This window comes from Rhamphochromis sp. 'chilingali' (assembly GCF_963969265.1).
Source record: "Rhamphochromis sp. 'chilingali' genome assembly, chromosome: 6".
NCBI lineage: Eukaryota > Metazoa > Chordata > Actinopteri > Cichliformes > Cichlidae > Rhamphochromis > Rhamphochromis sp. 'chilingali'.
Genome location: NC_137933.1, coordinates 28,086,085 through 28,107,674, shown reverse-complemented (window position 1 = coordinate 28,107,674; position 21,590 = coordinate 28,086,085). Strand labels below are relative to the sequence as shown.

At 39.7% G+C, this 21,590-nt stretch overlaps 2 protein-coding genes across 2 annotated transcripts in view; one reads left to right on the top strand and one right to left on the bottom strand.

Annotated features, from left to right (window-relative positions):
* Window positions 1-504: 504 nt before the first annotated feature.
* On the bottom strand, window positions 505-7,502 carry gcfc2 (GC-rich sequence DNA-binding factor 2). The gene is made up of 18 exons (XM_080884045.1): window positions 7,126-7,502; window positions 6,460-6,561; window positions 5,782-5,991; window positions 5,407-5,655; window positions 5,084-5,184; window positions 4,752-4,903; window positions 4,320-4,503; window positions 3,995-4,118; window positions 3,837-3,888; window positions 3,570-3,667; window positions 3,099-3,298; window positions 2,718-2,862; window positions 2,081-2,202; window positions 1,872-1,948; window positions 1,569-1,635; window positions 1,334-1,480; window positions 1,110-1,246; window positions 505-870 (listed from the first exon to the last, which is right to left on the bottom strand). The coding sequence occupies exons 1-18, from the start codon at window positions 7,451-7,453 to the stop codon at window positions 732-734; spliced, it is 2,634 nt and encodes an 877-aa protein (XP_080740171.1). The 5' UTR covers window positions 7,454-7,502; the 3' UTR covers window positions 505-731.
* A 1,587-nt stretch (window positions 7,503-9,089) lies between these two features.
* The window catches only part of itsn2b (intersectin 2b), a 39,336-nt gene continuing 26,835 nt past the window's right edge, over window positions 9,090-21,590 (top strand). The window contains exons 1-5 of the mRNA XM_080885664.1: window positions 9,090-9,328; window positions 18,913-18,971; window positions 20,420-20,512; window positions 21,158-21,221; window positions 21,327-21,502. Of these exons, the coding sequence (XP_080741790.1) occupies window positions 18,965-18,971; window positions 20,420-20,512; window positions 21,158-21,221; window positions 21,327-21,502 (340 nt within the window). The 5' untranslated portion in view covers window positions 9,090-9,328; window positions 18,913-18,964. The remainder of the gene's footprint in view (window positions 9,329-18,912; window positions 18,972-20,419; window positions 20,513-21,157; window positions 21,222-21,326; window positions 21,503-21,590) is intronic.

Here is a 21,590-nt window from a genome sequence, read left to right as displayed (position 1 = left end):
CGGTCTTCTAGTACACAAACATCCCTCAAAAACCTGAAATAATGCAGGTGATTCTGATGGGCTTTAGGTATATTCAATTATTTTTACTATTGGTACAGTAATGTCTAAAATATGTATTATGATTGTTAGAAAAGCAAAGTTTTCATGCAGTAAACCTCATGTGGTTAACTTTTTTTTTTTTTTTTTTTTTTTAAATTTAAGCAAGACCTGAGCTCAGTGCTGCGTACTGTATTTAATGTGATCTGACAGATGATATTGGTATTAACTAAAGAAAAACACCCCTGACAGGGGAAAGGAGATGACAAAGCTAATCTCCTTTCTTTCTGTCCTTGCTTCAGATGTCTGTCTTGTCAGCATCTGTTCATAAGAAACCGGACAATTTAATAAGAAAACCTCAACAGGACTGTAGCTTGTGTAGTGATGTCAGTGATAAAAATCTAATGTGGAGTGGGATTAAAGAGAAAAGAAGTTTGTGCGATTTCAAACACCTTAAACGGCAAAAGGTTTAAACAAACAATCACAAAAGGCATTTATTCATAAAAAAAAAATCCAATTATCCTGTTTAAACAGCGACATATTCACAATTCCAAATTGTAGGAATGTGAATTATTTTACAAACATGTGTTCATCTCAACTATTGCTTCAGTCAAGGTGGAGCATACAGTTTTGTACACGCCACCTCACATTAGGCGGTTGGTATTTCAGTTTGAGCCGTCTTCCCTTGATCTTTTTCAGACCCATGCAGTCTCTGGGTTCAGCAGCTGATGAGAGTAGATGGCATCTTCATAGTGGTATTTTTCTGCTATGGCCATGATGGAGTCGTGGCATCTGATTGTACTCAAAACCTTTAGTAGGTCAACCACAGCAGCCCTATAGCAGAAACACATGATTCTGATTACAACATTTGTTGGGTGGGGGTGGGGAACATCTGCACAAACGTATGAAGATAATGACTTTATAGAAATATTGCTGTCACACTGCAGGAAAGTCTCCAATAGCTTGTGTATCAAGTGAAACAAAAAAATCTAGCAATATAAAATTAATTTAAAAAGGGCATCTATTTGATGTTGACTTATCTTACTGTTTTCTACAAAAACATGCTTTATTACCTGGTGTTGGGATCTGTGGGAGGCTGCTGTTTACAGATGGCATGAACTTTCTGAACTATGTGGTTTCTGAAATTGTGGAGCTGAGGCAAACAGGTGCTCTCCCCTTTAAACCAAGACGGGGTTAAACCATCTGCTATCTGAGGAGGGAGCGAGGAGTGATAAAGCATCATTATCAACGTCAAACTAATATGTAGAACACCAACAACTGTGATGCATTCAAATACCTTTTTGCATGCATAAACAGCATTGTTGGACAACGTGTGACTGCACAGTGTGGTCATGAGGTATCGGTTCAACAGCTTGTCCAGCATCAGTTCCTTCAATACAGACTCGGGGAGCAGTAAATCCCACTTCCCCATATTGCCTAAGAGCTAAATGAAAAGCAATGCAATTGATATTAGCTTGAGAAGTTTCAAAATACAGTCAAAATCTGACACAACACAAATGTCTGAGCAGTACTTTTACAGCTGTCCAGAACCGCTGATCTCTGAAGTGACGCTGAGGTGAAGACGCCTCTTCAAGAAACCTGAATAGAAGATCAGACAGTATAAATAAAGTGCAAATACAACAGGTTTAAATGACCATATCTGACTATTATCTGACAATTTTATCTAATGACTGAAGAGAGTTTTAGATACATTTCCTTATTTAATACAAGGAAGTACTATACTTTGTATCAAATAAGGAACAAAAGGATACAAAATGCAGGTGTTGTACTCAACACCTGATATTCATTTTTAAACACATCAAACAGAAACTCACTTTTTGGGGTACAGGGGAATAAAGACATCTTCATCTACACAGCTTCTCAGCCTGCGAACCAGAGCCTCTGTGAATGCCTGAGTGGGAGACAAATACACAAAATATGTATCTGAAAGTACGACCCAGTAAATAATAGGCACGTTTTAAATGGTAAAAGACAACAGCAAAGGTGAGTTTTGTTTTGAAAAATGTGTAAGTGTTGGCTTTACCTTGACTGGCTTGCTATGCTCTCCTTCAAAGACAGAATAGTCCTCCTTCAGACTGTGGCACACATCAGTCAGACAGACAGACTGTTGGTGGGACATGGGATCCCACACCAGCTCCACATAAGCTGGAAACAAAGACACACAAAGACAGGCAGGGTCAGTATTTGACACATCTCGTGTCTGTAGTTGAGGTCATTATAATGTGCATATGGATTTTTCAAAGACCAGCAGAGAGCAATCAATATAAAAGGCTAAGAGGAATTCAAGGCAAACCTTCGTTCCAATATAACTATACCAGGCAAGGGAGACCACTGTAAAATATTAGTTATAGGCAGAGTGACTTGGTAATTCATTTGGTATGGACTGTTAATTTTGCTGCATAAAGCTATTCTAAATCCCTAAGACGATTCATACATTCTGGACCTAAAAAATGATTTAGATTTGATTATCCACAGCACCTGAAAAGCTGAACCAAAAAGCAAAGTAAAAGAAAAAAATGCTCAGATAATACTGCCTCAGATTAAATCATGAAATGGATTTTAGTTTAAAAATGAAAAAGCAATGACCCCTATGCAGTCCTGTACTTGGATGTTTTTGCTTCTTAAATTATGGGGAGCACAGATCATTGAGTCCACAGTACCAGTCATTTTGGGTACGACGGTCCTCTCTATGACGCTGGACAGCGTCTGTCTGTCTGTGTGCTCCAGCTCTTCGTGGCCATGTCCATGACAAAAGGTCTCCACTGCTGTGAACCATGGGAGGTTTTCAAAGTCTCCACTGGTATCCTGAGACACAACAATAAATCTATGGTTATTGCTGCATATTATAACATCATAACTAATGGCAGCTGTGTTTACAGTTCAATTCCCCAGACATGGATTAAGCCTAGTCCTGGACCACAAACTTTTTTTTTTTTTTTTTTTTTTTTTTTTTTTTTTAAAATGCAGGTCTTAGTCTGGGAGTAGCGTTAATCCATGTCTAAAACCTCAAACCCTCTGTATGCGTACACAAGTTCAAGTACTTTTAAAGGGTTCCACGCCAGCAGCTGATGCCTGATGATGGGGTTCAGCAACTTGGGCAGACACAGAGAGATATAAGCATTGTGGTAGGACTCAGAGTAGCATTCCCTCCATTCTTCAAAGCGAGACAGAATCTTTTTAACACTGCAGAAGTCTTCTTGGACATCAGAAAATACTGCCTTAGACCTCAACAGTATGTCAGCTGGAGCAGACACAGAAAGGGGAAGAAAAGAGAGACAGATAAATACACAGGCATCAAGCAAATCAGGATTTTCTCAAGTTTATAGCCTAGAAACTAAAAGAGAAAGCCACAAAGAGAGAAGAGAGTTGCCGTAATAAATAGAAAATATTTATATTGCAGTCTTGCAGAATTTAATTGTATTATACTTCACTGTGTTTAAGGTACACCGTTTTAGCAAAGCCTTCGCCTACAAATTGATGCTCATACAGAGAGCTGAACAACCACGCCTCACCTATGTTCTTCTGCAGCTGCTCCTGCTCTTCTGCTGAAGGTTGTGTGTCTTCAGCCATATCAAAGTCTTCCTCAGTTTTAACACCGACGTTTACCTCACTGGAACACAGAGACAAATATTAAACCCATATCTGTGCAAGACTAGAATGGAGTACCTGCTCAAATGCATGCATATACTTCCTTTTTCTAATACATGAACAGAATAAATTAGAAAAGTAACAAAGCAAACCAGGAAATGTAATCTTGAAAGGTATTTCATTACACTCACCACTGAGTTTCTGATCCATTGGCTGAACTTGCACTCTGCTCTGCTATGTTATCTACAAATTACATACAGTTAATTTAAATATTACATCCTGAGACACACTGCACAGTAGGTTTTAATATACGTGGAGAGACACACACACACACACACACTTCACTCACAGCTAAGCTGCTGCAGGTGGTCTGCCTGCTCCTTAATCTTCTCTCGTCTCTGAGCCAACAGCGCCTCCATCTGGTCAGACAGCAGAGTGTGCAACTCCAGCTCCAGAGAGTTTATCTCAACAACCTTCAGCAAATAAAAGGAGAGTCACCTAAATTATTGTGGGATTATTTATCTGGGATAATTTAGTCAAGTATTGAGAAAAAAAAAACAGATAATGCTGTACTGGTTTATATCATATGAATACACAGTAGAACAATTTAAAGCTTAAAGATAAACTACTCTTTTTTCAGTTGTTGCTTTAAATGTTAACTTTTCTTTTCTGACCTTCTCCTGCAAACACTCCACCATGTTGTGGGCATAAGTCGTCATGGTCCTGTAAAACTTAAGCTGCTTCTCTGAGGAGCTTTCCTCCAGATTCTCCAACGAGGTTTTAGCACCCTCAACATCGCCCTCCATCCTTCTGAGCTCTGCCTGGCGTGCTCTGTACACCTCCTTCAACGAATCAAGTCTAGGAAGAAAAAAAATATTACAAAGTGGAGGAGTTAAGTGTACAATGGGAGGAAATGTGTGTTGCATGTTTTGGCAGCATGCAGTAATAAAAGCACAGTGTATAAATGTAATGTTTATTGGCCTCTGGAATCATGCTAATAGGAATTACTACTGCTGTACAGTGTATCATTTAAACATTTAATCCTAATCTGTTCTGTCATTAATATTTTAAATCGTTATAGTGTGTGGAATAAAGAGCAAACTAACTTTCCAGCGATCCTTCTCTTGACCGTTGAGACAGTGACAGGGGGAAGCATCTTTGGAACTTTGAGTCCTGCAGATTTCTTCTTCTGTCTTCCTCTATCTCGCCTGCTTATGCTACTGCTGCTGTAGCTGCTGGACTCACTGCCAGATGGGCTCTAATGAAAAATATCAGGATAAAAGGAGGATAAAAAGACAAAAAGCAATGACAGCAGAACAATGCAAAAAGACACGCATAAAGGTATAAAACAGGTGCATAACTTACAGTAACAGCATTTATAGATATGTGCTAACAGAATAATGAGAATCAAAAACAAGATGTTAATTGGCCCTCATACCTGCTCCCCTGGTCGTCTTTTGACTCCCTTCCCAATTTGTGTCTCTTCCCAGAGTTCCTGCTCCTCCCCATCAGTCCCTGACCGACTGCCATCACTTTCTCCTAAAACACACAGAATAGGACAATTAAAATTCACGGTTTGGTTAAAATCCATACGAACTATTCAGACAGGCCTATTATGACAAATTTCACCTTTCTTTTTTAACTTAAACAGCTTTCACATTTTCATGCTTCCCCACCGTTCTTCTTCTCTCTACACCTGCCATTTCTCTCTCTCTTTCTCACCTCCTCATACTATTTTTTCTGTATCCCGCCCTCTCATACCAAGTTTCTCAGCAATTCTTTCCCTGATGCTCCTCATCCGTGGGGCAAACTCGATTCTCCTCTCATGATCATCCAGCTCATTATCATCATCATCGACTCTGTCATCTTCATCCTCCCTGCTGTAGTGATCTGGTGTGCTGCCAGCTGAACTCTGGCCATCTCTACTGAGGGGAATGAATTCTTTCTGGGTTCGATTGGCACGACGCCGTCTCTTGGCTGCCTCGATCTCTCTAGCATTGGGGATATTTACTGCAGGCACAAACAAAGCAGAAGAAATTTAAAAACACAGCCATGAATCCAGATTAACAACTGATGATTTTAATCATATCATGTAGTCCTAACAATCTGAGAGTCCTTCTCTTTGACAAAACATACCGGGCGTATAAGAAGAACTGCTAGAGTCTGAGGCTGAGCTGGCTGAAGGAGATCCCACTCCACGTTCATTGCTATCACTGTCATCATTGCTCCCATTATCCTTGTCATCATCATCATCATCTTCGTCGTCATCATCCACAGAATGTGGTGACGCCTGACTGCTATAATCTTGCCTGGGTGAAGCAGATGATGAGACAGCACCACCAGCCCCTGAAGGTGGAAGAGAGAACAGGAAGCCATTGATTTTAGCTAAAAGGCATAAAAATGTTTATTCTGTCTACTCACCAAAAATGTGTTCTGGTATACATTAGATATTGCAAAGAATCTATATATGTAAACCCTTAACAGTATAATCTTAAGATTAGAAAGGATTAGAAAAATAGTCATTTTGGTTTATTTATGACCAAAAGGGATTTGAAAACACATCAATTTCTGTCAAATAAGTTATCACAGCCTCATTGCCTCTACCAAAATCATCTCTAAACTGCAGAGACTAAACCAGGAAAAAACCTGTGAACACATGGATCTGTTGCTGTCACTTCCCTACTCATCACCTCCTATGGAATGGATGCATTCTTTTGGATACACATATCACACCTGTCCAGTGAGTGTATTTAATGCACATATACTGTATTCAAGATCTGTTTCTAAGAGTTCTTGTTCCCATCATGGACCTACCTGTGCTGACGATGGTCTTGGCAGGCGGAGCCTCCTTCTTCCTAATTTGGAACAGAACTGTTTTCTCAGATGACTTCTTCAATTTAAACGTAGACTCCTCAGCTATGAGAAGGTGAAACAAACCAGAATTATATGCCGTTACATTGGGCAATCACCGCCAACCGCCATCCTCTGTTAGGATGATCAGACCACTACAAACTAAATGTTGGGTATTCCAGCTGCAGCTCTGTTAGATAATCCTCACTGGGTTTCAATATGGATTCCCCCATAGATCAGCTTTTCTTCATAAGTCACACGTTTTTAGGGGGGAATCGTATGTTTTTACTTTTGCAAAGTAGAGCCACACAAAATGTGTGACATTGTCTCAATATGTGGGAAATGGTGTCTATTGTCACCTTCGGGTCCAATAAAGTAAAACACATGGGGTTCAAGAGGCATCTGGGCAGATGATGTGGACAGATGACAGGGAAAGCACTGACAGTGGATAAAATCATTTAGGAACTCTATGAACTGTCACTGTATCTTTGAGGTTTAGGTTCTTCACCTCTTTTACCAACAGATAACAGGAGATTAATATTTCCAAATTCCTAACGTTGCTCTAAAGTTGTCAGTGAGCTGAGGAGTCAAAGATATTTACCTTAAAGCGCCTCGTTTACATTTACTTACCTTCCTTATCATCGGAGAAACTCAAAACAGAGGTTTCTTTCTTTTTGGTCCCCTCCTGGTCTTTCTTTCTCTCTTCTCTTTCTTCTGTCATTTCCACGCTCTCCCCGTCTTCTCCGTCACTGGAATCCGGCTTCGGAGGCGTCGCTTCCCGCTTGGAGCTGCAAGTGATGCCGCGGCTCTGCGCGGCTTTAAGGGGCTTATTTACCACAGCTGGAGCGGTTTTCTCCGGGTTTTCCTCTCCTTCTTCGCTCTTCTTTGGCTGGTCCTCATCGTCGCTGGAGCAGTCTTTTCTTTGCCGAAAGTTTCTCCGGGGTTTCTTGTTGAACATTTTGCTCCACTCACCATGGAGGTAGCAAAGTTGTAAACTAGCCGTAAACCGCGAAAATCGTTTGGAAATGTCGCAAAGCTGCCGCAAGTACGCCTCAAGGGAATATGGGTAATAGAGTACATGTTTAGTTTTTCAGAAGAAAAACGCTTGCACATTATAGTAAACTAAACACAAACGATGATATTCCACAGAAATAAATAATAATAATTAACAATAGTTAGTCATCTCATTAAAATTACTACATAAAGCAGCGCTCTGTGGGAATAAACTGGAGTCAAAACAGAACCTGGGATGAAAATAGCACTTTTTTAAAACTTTACTAGGTTAGAGGAACCACACGGACACAAACAGAAAAACACAAACTATTGACAATGTGTAGCAGTGAATGATATACACAGCATCGCTATTATAGTTTTGTATTATTTATTAAGTTTTTTTTAGATATCAGTTAAATAAAAATTCGTTGTACTTCTTAGCTGAGTTTTCCATGACCACAGTAACCAGTCATGTTCTTGCGTATATCCACTGAAGCAGTTTTAAATAACATTACATGAATTAATGTTAAAGAACATCACATGAAGTAAAAACTATTGGTTTAACTGTAGGTGGAAAAATATATGTTTGTAGGTTTTAGAAGATAGACTCCTTATGTCCTTCACAGTGGTCCACTGCCTATTATTCCCCATATTTTGCAAACGATATACAAAAGACCAGACTATAATTCATTGTCTTAGTTACTTAGTTACTGGGATTAAATCGTGTTTTTAAATGCAACTGCTATATCAGTAGTGGGCATGTATGGTACGTAATGAGTGTTCATGGAGGCAGGAGATCTGTTAACATTAAAATTATCATCCACTGAATTTTCTATAATTTTAAAAAAATCTCTTTGCAGCCATCATGCATTCCCTCAGAGCTTGTGATCTCGTCCCACTGAAGCAGCCAAATCTGGCCAAATTACAGTCCAGGTAAGTTACTAAGAAATTTCCAACCAGTTTTGGAAATGACTGATTGCTGGACACCCAACTGCCACCCACATTAAACAAGATGTCTAATTTAAGGCAACAGTCTCCCTTCAAAGTCTGGATTATTTGGGTGTTATCCCAATTCTGAGCTTTGGAAATTTACACAGCTAAACCCGGTTAAAAACAGGCAATGATTTGATTTACCGATCTAATACAGTACATTATTAGTTGGCTATATAGGCTGATCCAAATTTCCAAAGTGAGCTACTCTTTGTGACTTTGATCGCAGAGGATTTCTGAATTGTTTCTTGCAAATGTGCAATTGTGTAATCTCAGAATATATGACTATATAATCTCAGAGTGTATGGCTGTATAATCTCAGAACACATGACTGTATAATCACAGAACGTGTACCTATATAATTTCAAAATATATGACTGTATACTGTCAGAATATCCTTATCTCATAATTTGTCATGAATAATCTCCAAGTCATACAAGGATTTTAATCTCTTCTCCATTATTCTCCTAGTCTGGCTCCATATTGTATAATATTACCCTCACTTGTCTCTTATCTGCCTCCCATCCCATCGATTGTTCTCCTTCTCCATCTGTTCCACTTTTATTCCTCCCTTTCTCTCTCCTCCCACTTGCCGGACGTTAGCAGCGCCTCACAGGCTCCAATCACTCGTCGTCAGCCATGTTGTTGGTGTGACACACCGAGCTGTCAGCAACAGGTTCTCTTGAGCAGAAACGTTAACAAACTTAACATATCTCCTGAAAACGGCAGCTCTCCGCGGATACTAAACTTTGAGAGCGTGTGTGGGAAACCGTCCAGAAGTGGTGGCTCGTCATTTGCGGCCTCTCGAAAGCTCAGAAGTTGATGTTTTTGAACCGTAGCGGTGAGAGAGGTAGGCAAGCGAAACTGCTTATCTAAGCATGACCGTAAGTTTGATGTTCTCATAATAATCCTTTATAGACTCCCTGTTGACTTTTCGATATTTTTAATGACTTTTCCGTGTTCGTGTTTCCTTGTGTACCTTGTTTAATTTGAAAATTTGAAAATATGAAAGGAAAAAGTGTTCAGAGGTGATGCTTCACCGTGGGTGCCAAACAACCTGGGACCGTCAGAGTTGGGTTAGCTTGCTAAGTTGTGTGTTTTCATTAAATGTTTTTTGTGGACAATCAGATGAGGAGTGTTTGTTGGCGCTTATTTTATGGCGAAAGTGTATCTGGGAGGTTTGTGAGAGCAGATTTGCAGGAAAGTCTCCTAAATTCCTTTTGGTTCAAACTAGTTGAGCAGGTTGCAGGCAGGTCTCAATGACTGGTGACAAGTGATCAGGGAATGCGACTCTTTCGGTTTATCTAGAGACACATAAACAGAGATGAAGGTTGTAAATGACGTTACCGTCCCCAAGTGGAAATGTTTGTATGAATTATTGGCCTGCTCGGTCTCAATTGTGCAAAGTGACCTAATTGGTGAAAGCCGAGGCCCACACAAATATATTTAATGAAAGAATTCAAAATATATTTCTTGTGTTAATTCCAACTCGATAGCTGACAGGGTTACTTCACCATATTTATTATAGGCTACTGTAGATTGGTGCTGCTGCACCCAATCGTTCTTCCCTGCGAAATCTCTGTTTTTACAATTAATTAAGACCATGAACAGTGAGCTTGGGGGGAGCTAACTGAAATAGTATTGGGATTGTAGAAAACTATTATCCACACATCTATGCATTTTCTGAATTGCTTATCCAATTCAGGATCGTGGGGGTTCTGGAGCATGTCCCGGCTGTAATAAGATCAGAGGTGGGGTGCACCCTGGACAGGTCGCCAGTCTACCACAGGGCTAACATTAACACCTACAGCCAGTTTACAATCAACAATTAACCTAACATACAAGTCCTTGGGCTGTGAGAGAAAACTCACGCAGAAGGGTCCCAAGCCTGGAGGGTAATCCCATTCCTTCTTGCTGGGAAGTGCTAATCACTGCACTACTATGCCGCTCACTAATAATAAAAATTATTAAAAATTAAAATATAATGAGGGAAAATTCTTTTAGTTTTTATAAGTCTGGTCAAACTGGGTCAACAAAACTTAAACCAGGAGGTATTCGTGCATATGATCAACTATAACTAAAGTGAAGGTAATAAAAACTTAACTGAAATAAGGGAACACAATGTGGAAAGTAACTGAACTGAAATAAAAATTAATCTGGAAACATGATACAATCTACAAATAATATGAACTACTGTGAGTGATGATTGCAAATAAGTTTAATTAAAAAACTTGGGGGGAAAATGCAGGATAACATATTGCAGCATTTATCTTTCTACCTTGGCAGGATGTTGTTTAAAAACCACATCAGCACAAAAAATTATCATCATTTGCTCCGGTGCTGTCTATTTCAGTGCAAATATTTTGTTATTGCATAACACTGATAAGTTGAGAGATAGTTCTTTTAGCTTTTTTTTTTTTTTTTTTTTTTTTTTTAAAAAGAGTCTTTTACCCGAAGGCCAACCTTATTAGAGAGTTGCTTGGAAAAAAAATAAGTGACAGAGATTTAGAGAAAATGCTTGAAAGGTCTGGAATGAAGTGCATGCTGAGTGTATCTGCTGTTCTTTTCTTTTGAGAAAAGCAATATTCCACCAGTGTAGCGTTTATCCTACCAGCACTGGGTAGTCATTTTGTTCCCCTAAATTGACAGGAAAATGCACAAATGTCTCTCTAATAAGGTAACAAAGACTTATGGCCTTTAATATATGTGGGCACATCATGTTTGCGTACATCATCACCTACCAGAGTTCTGTTGTAGGCTATTAAAACCCTGAAATCAGCAAAATATTAAAGTGGTTAACATGCTGAGTTAGTACAGGGAGGAGTCTTACCAAGCTGCAGCTCTTTGTGTCCAATCCTAACTTGATGCTTGTCATTTTAATACTGGACACTAAGCAGCAGCCTACCGTTTTCCTCATCCAACTTCCATTTATTATATAAATATTGGTCCGACATTAACTTGTCAGTCAAACCAGACTCGCAGTCTTTTTTAAGTTGGCAGTGGTGAAGCATTGCCATGTTCCCACTGAGCCACATGCCACAAGCCAAACAACAAATTTAGAAGTGTACGTTCTCCAGCCCTGTCATATTCAGATAGATGGACAAATCAAGGTGAGTCAAACCCAGGCTAAAAGAGGGAGAGGTGTGCCATGCCTCTTAAGAAAACAAAATCTGGCATTGCAAACATAGTTAATCAAACCCAATCTGAAACGCTGCTGGTTTGCTTTGCAGCCCTGAGCGTGGTAGATGGGTGTTTACTGCAGAGCGGGTGGATGCTGAAGTATCACTTTAATAAAACTACCCGTTAGTTGTCTCTGTATTGTGGGAAGGAATTGAAAATACACATTAAAAACAGCTGAAGAGAAAGCTTGGGTAATTTTACTGTACACAAAGGAGGACACAGAGGGGAAGAAAGGGTGTCATCGGGCAGAAACAGAACTGTGGATGGAGTTGATGTCATTGGTGTGAGGTCAGTGAGCGAGGCGGCAGAAAATCAATCATTCCTTAGAATGGCATTCACGCAGTGTTTGTCTCTGAAAAGAGCAGTGATGATGACAGGACTGGCAGGGTGCAGTTTTACATGCAAAGTTATGAGAGTTGGTGAGAAAGTTGGGGGGGGGGTTGCTCAAAAGATGGTCACGAATGAGGAACTTGAGCAAGGAGAATATGTTTCTGTTCTCAGTCTCATCCCTATCCCTGACAGTGTTACGTCATGTTTGTTATTTCTTGATTCACTCTAAGCAAGGGTGGAATGGCAGTGAGGTACACAGTAGCACAAAGCAAAAGGTATAAACAGACAGAAAGAAAGGCACATATGGTTCAAAGTGTCTACTGAAGAAGCTAAGGTCAGAAACAGTCATGCCATTTATCCAACAGGTTTCACTGTTGTGTATGCTAACTGATAGACAAGCAGGTCCACAGCAGAACTCCAAAGAGCAAATTGATATGCATATAAACACAAAAACTCTTGATTGTAGTTTGTAAAGAAAAGCTCTTTCCGCAATGGAATTTAGACTGTTATGGTCGAAGAAAAATAAGATCTAATGTCCCACTGTTCATTTTGATTATTTCTTTCAGTATACAGTGGTTATGTGGTGTTATGGACATCAGTGTTACTGTTTTGCTGGCTGTTAGCAAGTATACTACAGTGTTTCACCACCTCTCCACCATTGTGAAAGAGCTGTTTCATGAACTGCAGGTTGGGACACTGAGTCACATGTCTATTTATGTACCGAACTATGACAAAAGCAATGGCTATTGCATGTGTGTTCACACCAAGATGAGTGGACACATTAGGCAGACTTATGTGTTTTGCTACCCAGGGGTTTATCATATTTTCCACTTCTCAGAATTCTAGTTATACAGACAAGCTGTATAACAGCTGTTCTTTTTTGGGTTGTTTTATTTTTAAATCCAGAACTACACAAGGTTTTTAAAAAATATTGTTCATGCACACACTGTAACTCAAAAACAGCATCACACACAAATAGAGCTAGAATTAGGAGGAAGTCAAAGTGTTGGGCATAGGAACATCAGTAGCTTGGATTCTTGCTGTTATTCAGATTTGAAGACATGCATTGCGGTTGCTGCTCTATTGTCATTACAGAGAGCTTCTGTTCACTACTACTGTAGTGCATTCAGAGGTTTTTAGACATTCAAGTTTTTATTTCAGTTTTTTTACAGAACTATGTACATTACGCCACACTTATTGTAAACTTTGGTAAATCAATGAAAATATCAAATTTTCTTTTTCATTTATATGTTGATTATAGCAGCAGTAACAGCCTCAGTCCTTTGTGGGAATTATCACATATGTTTGACACACCTTTCTTTTGGACGTTTCTACGTTTTCTATCGTTTTTCAAACTCAACACAACTCATAAGGAGTGTTGGTCCACAGTAAATTCACAGTCTGAGAGCTTTGTTGGGTTTGTGCCCAGATTGTGGCAGGGTCAGTTCAAGATTGTCAGTGGGGAGCCACCCTGTGTTTTCTTGGCAGGATCTTAAGGTTGTTGTCTTGTTGAAAACCACAGATCCTGAGCGCCCAGTCTCTGCCTGGTAGGGCTGAACGATTATGGAAAATAATCTAATTGCGATTTTTTGCCCCAATATTGCGATTGCGATGCGATATGCGATTATTTTTTTAAGGTCTTTGTCTTCTGTATTATTAAACAAAGACAAGCAATACATCATATAGTATGGCCAATACTATATTACATTAATTTTAAACTGTTCTTTCCTGGAAGACAGACCTCTGTTATGATGACATGAGGTGATGCATGAATTGATGACTGACATTTTTATTTAACTTCTTCAATCACAACAGTATATTTGAACATACACAATAGTTTATTTTTAGCTTACAAACATCTGAGCATAAAGTGCTGACAAGGAACCCTGGTGTAAACATTAAAATGAAAGTCAGTACAATGTGCAGATTGCAGAAATATACATAAACAAAATCAGTGGCTTTACCACACTCAGTTTTTCGACATCTGTGAACTACTAGACAGTCATTCAATTAAAAAATAATATTAAATAAATAAAACTAATAAATAAAAAATACACACATCTTACTGATCTCTGCAGTCAGTAACATTACACATAAAGTGCAAACATAATAGCAATTGTATAAACACACACACAAACACGCCTTTAAAATTTAAAGGCGTGAAATTGGACGGTCTAGTTCTGATTAGCGTCACCGCTGTCTCGGTGGAGTTTAATAAACTCGGCCGTCTGCTTCTTGCTATCTAAAATATAACCAGACACTGGTGTAAATTCTCGACTGTCTCATACTTCTGTTTAATAAGTTTTCTGTTTGACGTTTAGTCAGCTGTGTGAAAACCAAGGAGGAACCCACCCGGGGGATTAATAAAGTTTTATTTTATCTAATCTAATAACTTTAATCTCAGCCAAACCGATTTACTCACGAACAAACAAAACACTGAAAAAAGCCCAACAATAACATTTTTAGGTTGTCTAAGTGACTTATATATTACGTTTAACCCGAGCAGCGAAACTCCGCGGTGATCTGAAAATGATGTGCCGGGAGTTGTGCCGTTCTCGGCCGCATCAGTAACCCTCGAGCTCCCGGCTAGCTGTCGAGCTGGTGGGTAGCAGACGCCTCTGAAAACGTCGAAGCACTTTTGCAAATATGGGATATCTTGATAAACCGAGCAGATATTTGATGTTTACACAGCTACTTTCTCGCCTGAAAATATGTTAAAAGTTTATTTTGTGACCCAGAAAGATTAGTATGAGTAATTTTAAAACTTAGTAGCGGCCGCCATTGCTGGAAACTGGAGTTTGGCTGGGCCGCGCTATGAATTCTGGGATTTGGTAGTAATTTGGACAGCCTTCGGCGCGTCGCTGTGACGTAATCGGTCTACAAATGCGGCCTCAGGAGGATGCAGCTCATGAATTTGGACATGTCCAGAGTATAATCGCAGCCTTTGCGGTTAGAAAATTGCACTTGATCATGTCGCGATATTATCGCAAATGCGATATATCGTTCAGCCCTACTGCCTGGTGTCTCCTGCAAATGCTGTTGGGAACTGTGGCTTTATTTAAAAGTTCATATTTCAAACCATAGACAGTATAAAAGACCTACCAGGATGTCACCTTTTGAAGTTTTGTTTTGAAGCCTTGAGATGAACGTCAATAAAGGTAGCTGTTTTCCTAATAGACCAGGGGTGTCAAACTCAAATACACAGTGGGCCAAAATTCAAAACTAGAACAAGGTCGCGGGCTAACATTAATATTTATTGAAAAATATCTTCCTCCAGATTTAAGAATGAATCTCTTCTTATGGACTCAAACAAGTTTTGCTGAAAAACTGAATGTGGAACAAGCAAAGCTTAATACTAAACAATGTATATATTAGCTGTATAATACCAGTAGGCCAGCTCTAATAGTAATTTGGTATGGCTTCGCGGGCCAAATGTAATTAGGCTGCGGGCCAGAGTTTGACACCTATGTAATAGACTTTTATAGGATTAGAAGTTTTTTGCAACTACAGCTATCGCCATCTGGTGGCCACTAGGTAAAATCCACATTTTTTTTAGGGGCTTCTTATTTTTGTAACAAGGAAGCTATGTCCATCCTCTTTATGCTCTGAGTTAAATTCAACAAACATAAGTAGAATAATATATAGCTCACTTAACTTGTCACGGTTTCCATTGGATCTTTTTTTCTTTTGGTTTCACAAGACTTTTTTTCAGCTTTGCGAGTTTCTCTTGTTTGTCTGGTACTAAGCTCACCACCTTTCACAAATTGTATCTGCCTGCCTGTCTCCTAAATGTAGTTAGAGGTGCATTTTTCTGCTTTCGTATTTGATAACTATCAGCACATGGCTTCTAGGTGAGTTATTTCGCCTGCTTGCAGTAATGGCACATTCCATCTACAAGGCAGCTGTCTCCTTGATAGAGCGATTCAGTTGTGTCAAAACAGTGCATCTAGCTTAGAATCTGTTTTTGCTTTTCCTTTTCCTACTTGTTTTTAGATGTTTTTAAAAGGTTCTGTATCACTGGTTAAGTATAGATGAGGTTAGTTTTTAAGTTAGGTGGAGCTCTGGTTGTTGATCTTCACTCTGATTTTACCTTCGGGGAGTCTATGCAAATGGTGGAGCAGAGGTATTCATTTAGCAGCACAAGGCTTCTACTGAGGCAGTGTGTATTTATGTGGAGGGCGACTCCAGAAGGTATTTGCATGAAGTTTGCAAAGCTGACTCTGCCACTGAGGTCACTCCTTTGTGCTAGCCAAGTCCGACGTTCAGTCGGTCAGTTGGTCAGGCAGCCGCCCTGTGAGGAAAGTTAGACTGCTTGCTTACTGTGGAAACAGTAAACCTTAAAGCCAACAGTCTGCTGCTTTCTTTCACTTATTCATTCAGATTCCTGTAGTGTTGGGTTACCAGACATTAGATTCCATGACTTCAGTGTCAGTGGCTTTCAAATACCTCCATAAGTAAGTACATTTCTTGAAAGGAACAACCAAACCATCCATTGTCACTGCTGATGGCAATATAGAGAGTACAATGATATGCTCTAAATTCATTTAAAACTAGTACGATTGTATTTGATGCTCTCCATCTAAACAGCTATGAAAATAGATGGGAGAAGCAGAGGAAAGAATGGATGATCAGAGATATCGAATAAGAGTATGGTCTGACTCGGGAAAGGAAGGAGAGAGGGAGAGTGACAGATGGCAGGCAGTAGATTAGCCCTCTCTTGTTATTCTCTGCCCTTGTAAGAGCGTCAGCCAGGCACTTTCTTTCTGTTTTTTTTCTCTCCCTCATTCATATTCTCATGCACAGGCTTCTTGTCACCAGATATGTCAGTAATCACCTATAAATGACTCTTTAATCTGGAATACTGTGTCAGTTTCAACCACAGCTCTCACGCTTATTTTTTAGGACATTAAAAGCTGCCTCTCTCTCGCCAAGATCTGTGATCACTTCCTGTCAACTGATGTTGATTAAGGAAATGCTTCTGTTCGTAGGTTAGGCAGGAAGTGCTGAGCGGAATGATTAGAATTTCTCTCCTGCTTTTCCTCCTCCACCTTCATCATGTGAATCTGAGCGGCCGATGGCAGTGTGATGATAACAGGGAAAGTTGTCATTCTAAAGATGCGAATATGAAATGAAAAGAGAAAATGTGAAGAAAATAGTTGACGTACCAGTCGGACAGTTAAAGATTACATCTGTATTCAGTGTTGCATTACTACTGTTATTAATGGTTCTATAAATAAGTTCACACGACATTCATAACTGTCTCAGATCTAAACAATTCTGTTCCGTTGTGCATGTTGTAATGATCATTTAACAGGAAGAGTGCTACAGCAGCCACAGATAAGACCTATAACTATTTCTCCAACCCAGCATAAAGCTACTTACCGCCTTCTGTCAACAAGGAGTTCATATGTGATACATGAGACAGAGTCTGCTACATTTACCCTGTTATTTACATTACAATCAACCCCTGTGGACTGTCCCTATATAATAATATTTTAGTCTGGACCAAAGTACTGGGACAGACCTGCCTGATCACACAATCACATGCAATTACTTGAAACTTATAAACCCCAACCTTCAAGAAGAAGCTGAGCCTCCTACTACATAAAACAGGTTTATGCAACAATAGGCCAATTCCCACACTTTGTTTGCAAGTGCATGACTCAACAAGAGCGGTTTCAAAGCCTGATGAGATAGAGAAAGAGTCATAGTCACTGCTAACAGGAAGGCAGGTTTAAAGTCATTGAGAGTATTGGTTTGTCGCTTTAGTGTAGTAGCTTGTCTTTACTCATTTTCAACAGTTGAATGTTGAGCTACAACTTTACTCTAGATGGACATATTGTAATCGTATCTATAGCTACAAATTGTGGACAAAGACTGAAAGTGTATAAGCAGCAAAACAACATCTGGGCTTAGTCTTAAAGGGCGTTCACACAGGAAACGGTGTGCTTGTTGAGCGTTGGTTTGTTGCTGAATATTGGTAACCAGTGGAGTTCATTTTGTGGTTGTCTAGGTAAAACTCGAAGGCAGGACTGGGTCATTTTCCCCAGGGGTCACACAAGAAGCTTGCACCATTGTAGAGGATAAACTCATTCCTGGTGGATATTAACTTTAAAAATTAATTACCCACCCCTGTGCTAAGGTGTCTTTCACTGTCGTATTTCAACTAATGCTATTCTTTGATTAGACTGTTGCCTTCATGACCTGGACCCACATAAGCTTTAGAAAATAGAGAGCTGGAAATATCCTAACAGGATTGATTCTTGTATTGTGAAACTTATAGATTTTTCAAGAGTCTACAAAAACCTTTCTTCTATTGCTCTTAGGAAAAAAATGTAAATGGTTGTAAGTTTAACATTTGCTATAATTAAGTAGTCCTATCATGGACTGCAGTTGAACAGAAACTTTGTGTCTATAATAATAACTTGATGGTGTTTGCATCACACTGGGGAATAAACATGAACAAAGTATAACATCGGTACATCAAACGTGGGCAGTTTTTTGAAGAAGTGGTGTCTGTTTAACACCAAAGGGCTGTAGATCCTTTGTTCAGTCTACATTAGCTGATCAAACAGAACTGAACAAGGGTTTGTATTCCTGGACACAGTAAATGTTAATAAGTGCGTGTCGGTTTAGCTTTAGTAGTAGCTTGGATTGCACTCTGGCCGCTACGACGTCAGTGTTGATAGTACTGAAAAAAGTCCATGTGGTTGAAAAGATTTGGGATGCGGCCAAAGTGAACAGGAGAAGCCCTGTTTGACTCTGCTGACCGACCAGAATCGCTCTCTCTCTCTCTCTCTCTCTGCCTGGTCTGTCTCTGTACCTCTCTCTGCCTTTTTATCTTCCTGCTCTCTATGACAGTACTGTCCTCTCTTAGCTACAGTATTGACTGATTACTGGACCGTGCTTATGTGTGTTTTGCAGATGACTGTGAACAGTAGCTGAGGACGTCACTGGGAGTTCTCCACCTGCGAAAATGAATGGTAAGATCACTGCGTTTTGTGTGTATAAAGGACAGTGTTAAATCTGTGTGGAGAATGAAAGAAAGAGGGGTGTGTGAATGTGGCTCTGCAGAGCTGCTGAGGCCAACATAAGGCTAGTTTTAGTGATAATTGCTGGGTTGTGTTTGGCCTACGTTTGTGTACATATTCTTGACCAGCTTCTTTATAGTTTGACACAGTTGTGCTAATTTTGAAGTCTGGTCCATATATTTTCTTTTCTTTCTTTCTTTCTTTCTTTTTCTTTTTTTTTTTTTAAACCCACCAGGTTTACTGATAGCTTCAGTGACAGGATTAAAGTACCCAGATTAGTATATTTTTGGTGTTGGTGCAGGTTATATATGTTGTAGGGCTGTGCGATATGACCAAAATCTCATATCCCGATATAAGAATTCTATCGTCCCGATAACGATATAAATCACAAAAATGTAACATTTTCTGTAAATTATGTGAATCTCGTGCAGCTCGACTTGCGGGAAGTGTTTCCAGCTGCGCGTCATGTAGCTGGAGTCAAGTGTTTTAATAGATGCATGAAACTATACATTTTTAGACATAAGTTGTAACGGCCGCTGTTTTCTTTGTGAGTATTTATTACACAGCGTGCTGCGGGGAAAAGCCTGTTCTAACGTTTGAGTCTAAGGTTTATTTTTTAACACCTGGCGGCTCTTTTTTACTTCTCTTCCGTAAATAATCTGCTCTTTCACGTGATTCAGTTTATTTTGAAAAGTCTCAACAGGATCTTGAGCTTTATTGTGAAAGGTTTATGTGGAACATAAACAAGCGGACACGCGATGGTGTTACCGTCCTTGTTGCTAACCACAAGGCATAAAAACAGGCGCTTGTCCGTCTGTAGTGTGGTTATATTAAATATAAGAGAAAGAGAGAACTTTAAGAAATTAATATAGCCACTACAGTGACCATCAAAACGATGAAAAAATATTGCGGTAAACAGTTTATTTTGCAACATCACGAAACAAACGATAGCGTCAAATGAAACGATAGACGTTTTTATATCGTCATCCGATATATATCGTTATATCGAACAGCCCTAATATGTTGGTGTTGTTGATATATCGTGGAGTAAACAGCCTTGGTGAAGAGCAGTAAAAGTGTCTTGTTTTGCACTTAACAAAGTGAAATTTGAGCTTCATTATCACTTTGTCAATACTGGTGGATTCCCAGTGTCTGACTGCTGCTGAGGCTGACGTCAGGGTACTCTTTATCTGTGTCAGTTGGTCTGTGTGTGTGCACCTGTCTTCCTGTTTCCTTTTTTTTTTACGCCTGTGTAATCTTGTGAAGTGAACTGAATATCTGATAAATTAGCTGACATTAATTAGAAAAATTAAGCCTGCTACTTCTTGGGGTCTATTTGCCTGGTATTATTTAATCTCACTGGCTATGACTGAAACTTTACATTTCCTTTCCCCCCTCAGGTGGTCCAAGTGTGTGGGCAATCTCCCCAGAGGAGAGGGACAAACATGATCAGATGTTTGACTCCCTCTCCCCAACGATGGGCTACGTCACAGGTACAGACATTTAAACATGCTGTTTGTCCATGATTCACACAGTGACTGGATGCTGGTTTTCAGAGTGCTATTTTATCATGATGAAACTGGAAATTGCAAATGGCTGTGACTCAGTTGGTATCCCTAATCCCCAGCCCCTCCCCATGCTGAAGTGTCCTGGTGCAAGACATTGAATACTAGGTTCCTTCAGATGGCATGCCAGTGCCTGTGTATGGAAGTAGAAAACATTGTAAAGCGCTTTGTAGCACCAATAAAGTTGAAAAGTGCTTTATTAATGAAAACGTGTGGCCCGAGGACCAGAACCGGCCTGTGAGCCATCTCAGTTTGCCCTGCAACATCCTAAAAGGAAAAAAACAGGTTTATCTATGCAGTGCTAAACATTAAATAACTGGCAAGATGCATATAAATTTTGATGAAATATTTGGATGGAATTTTAGTGAGTGTCTAAACGAGGGTGGCCTGCTGGAGAAAATGTTACCCACCTGTGATTTACAGTAATAAACAGACACGTACAAATACAGACGCGACGAGGCACATGTAAATATAACCAATATAACATATGTATTAAAGTCCAGATAGTGATGTACAACCTCATACTTGTAAACTGACACTTTTTTGTTTTCTTCCCTCTCTGTCTTTTTATAGGAGACCAGGCAAAGAGGTTTTTCCTTCAGTCAGGGCTGCCTGCATCAGTGTTGGCTGATATATGGTGAGAGAAACACAGACTCACAGTGGATAAGATGCTGTGCTTGAGAAGATCTTCCTGTGAACCGATCACCGTTTCCTTGCTTATGTTTTGTGTTCTGTCTCCCAGGAGCCTGGCCGATATGAATAAAGATGGAAAGATGGACCGGCTGGAGTTTTCTGTTGCTATGAAGCTTATAAAGCTAAAACTTACGGGTACACCACTTCCCTCATCGCTTCCAATCATCATGAAGCAGCCTCCAGTGCGTGCTCCCACCATGAACAACCCCACCAACCCTGCCTATGGTACGATATTATTATTATATCGTACACTATAGCAGTGAATTTGTTAGAAAATTAACATTTTACTATTGGCAAATATGTGGAGTTTTCC

Bases quoted from the DNA above. Each gene is read 5' to 3' on its own strand.
- gcfc2 (XM_080884045.1), bottom strand. From the start codon at position 7,453: ATGTTCAACAAGAAACCCCGGAGAAACTTTCGGCAAAGAAAAGACTGC. The intron at 4,504-4,751 runs GTTAGTTTGCTC...TTTTCTTCCTAG, and splicing joins AAGAGAAGGATCGCTGGAAA to ACTTGATTCGTTGAAGGAGG. The intron at 871-1,109 runs GTAATAAAGCAT...TTTCTGCTATAG, and splicing joins CCCACAGATCCCAACACCAG to GGCTGCTGTGGTTGACCTAC.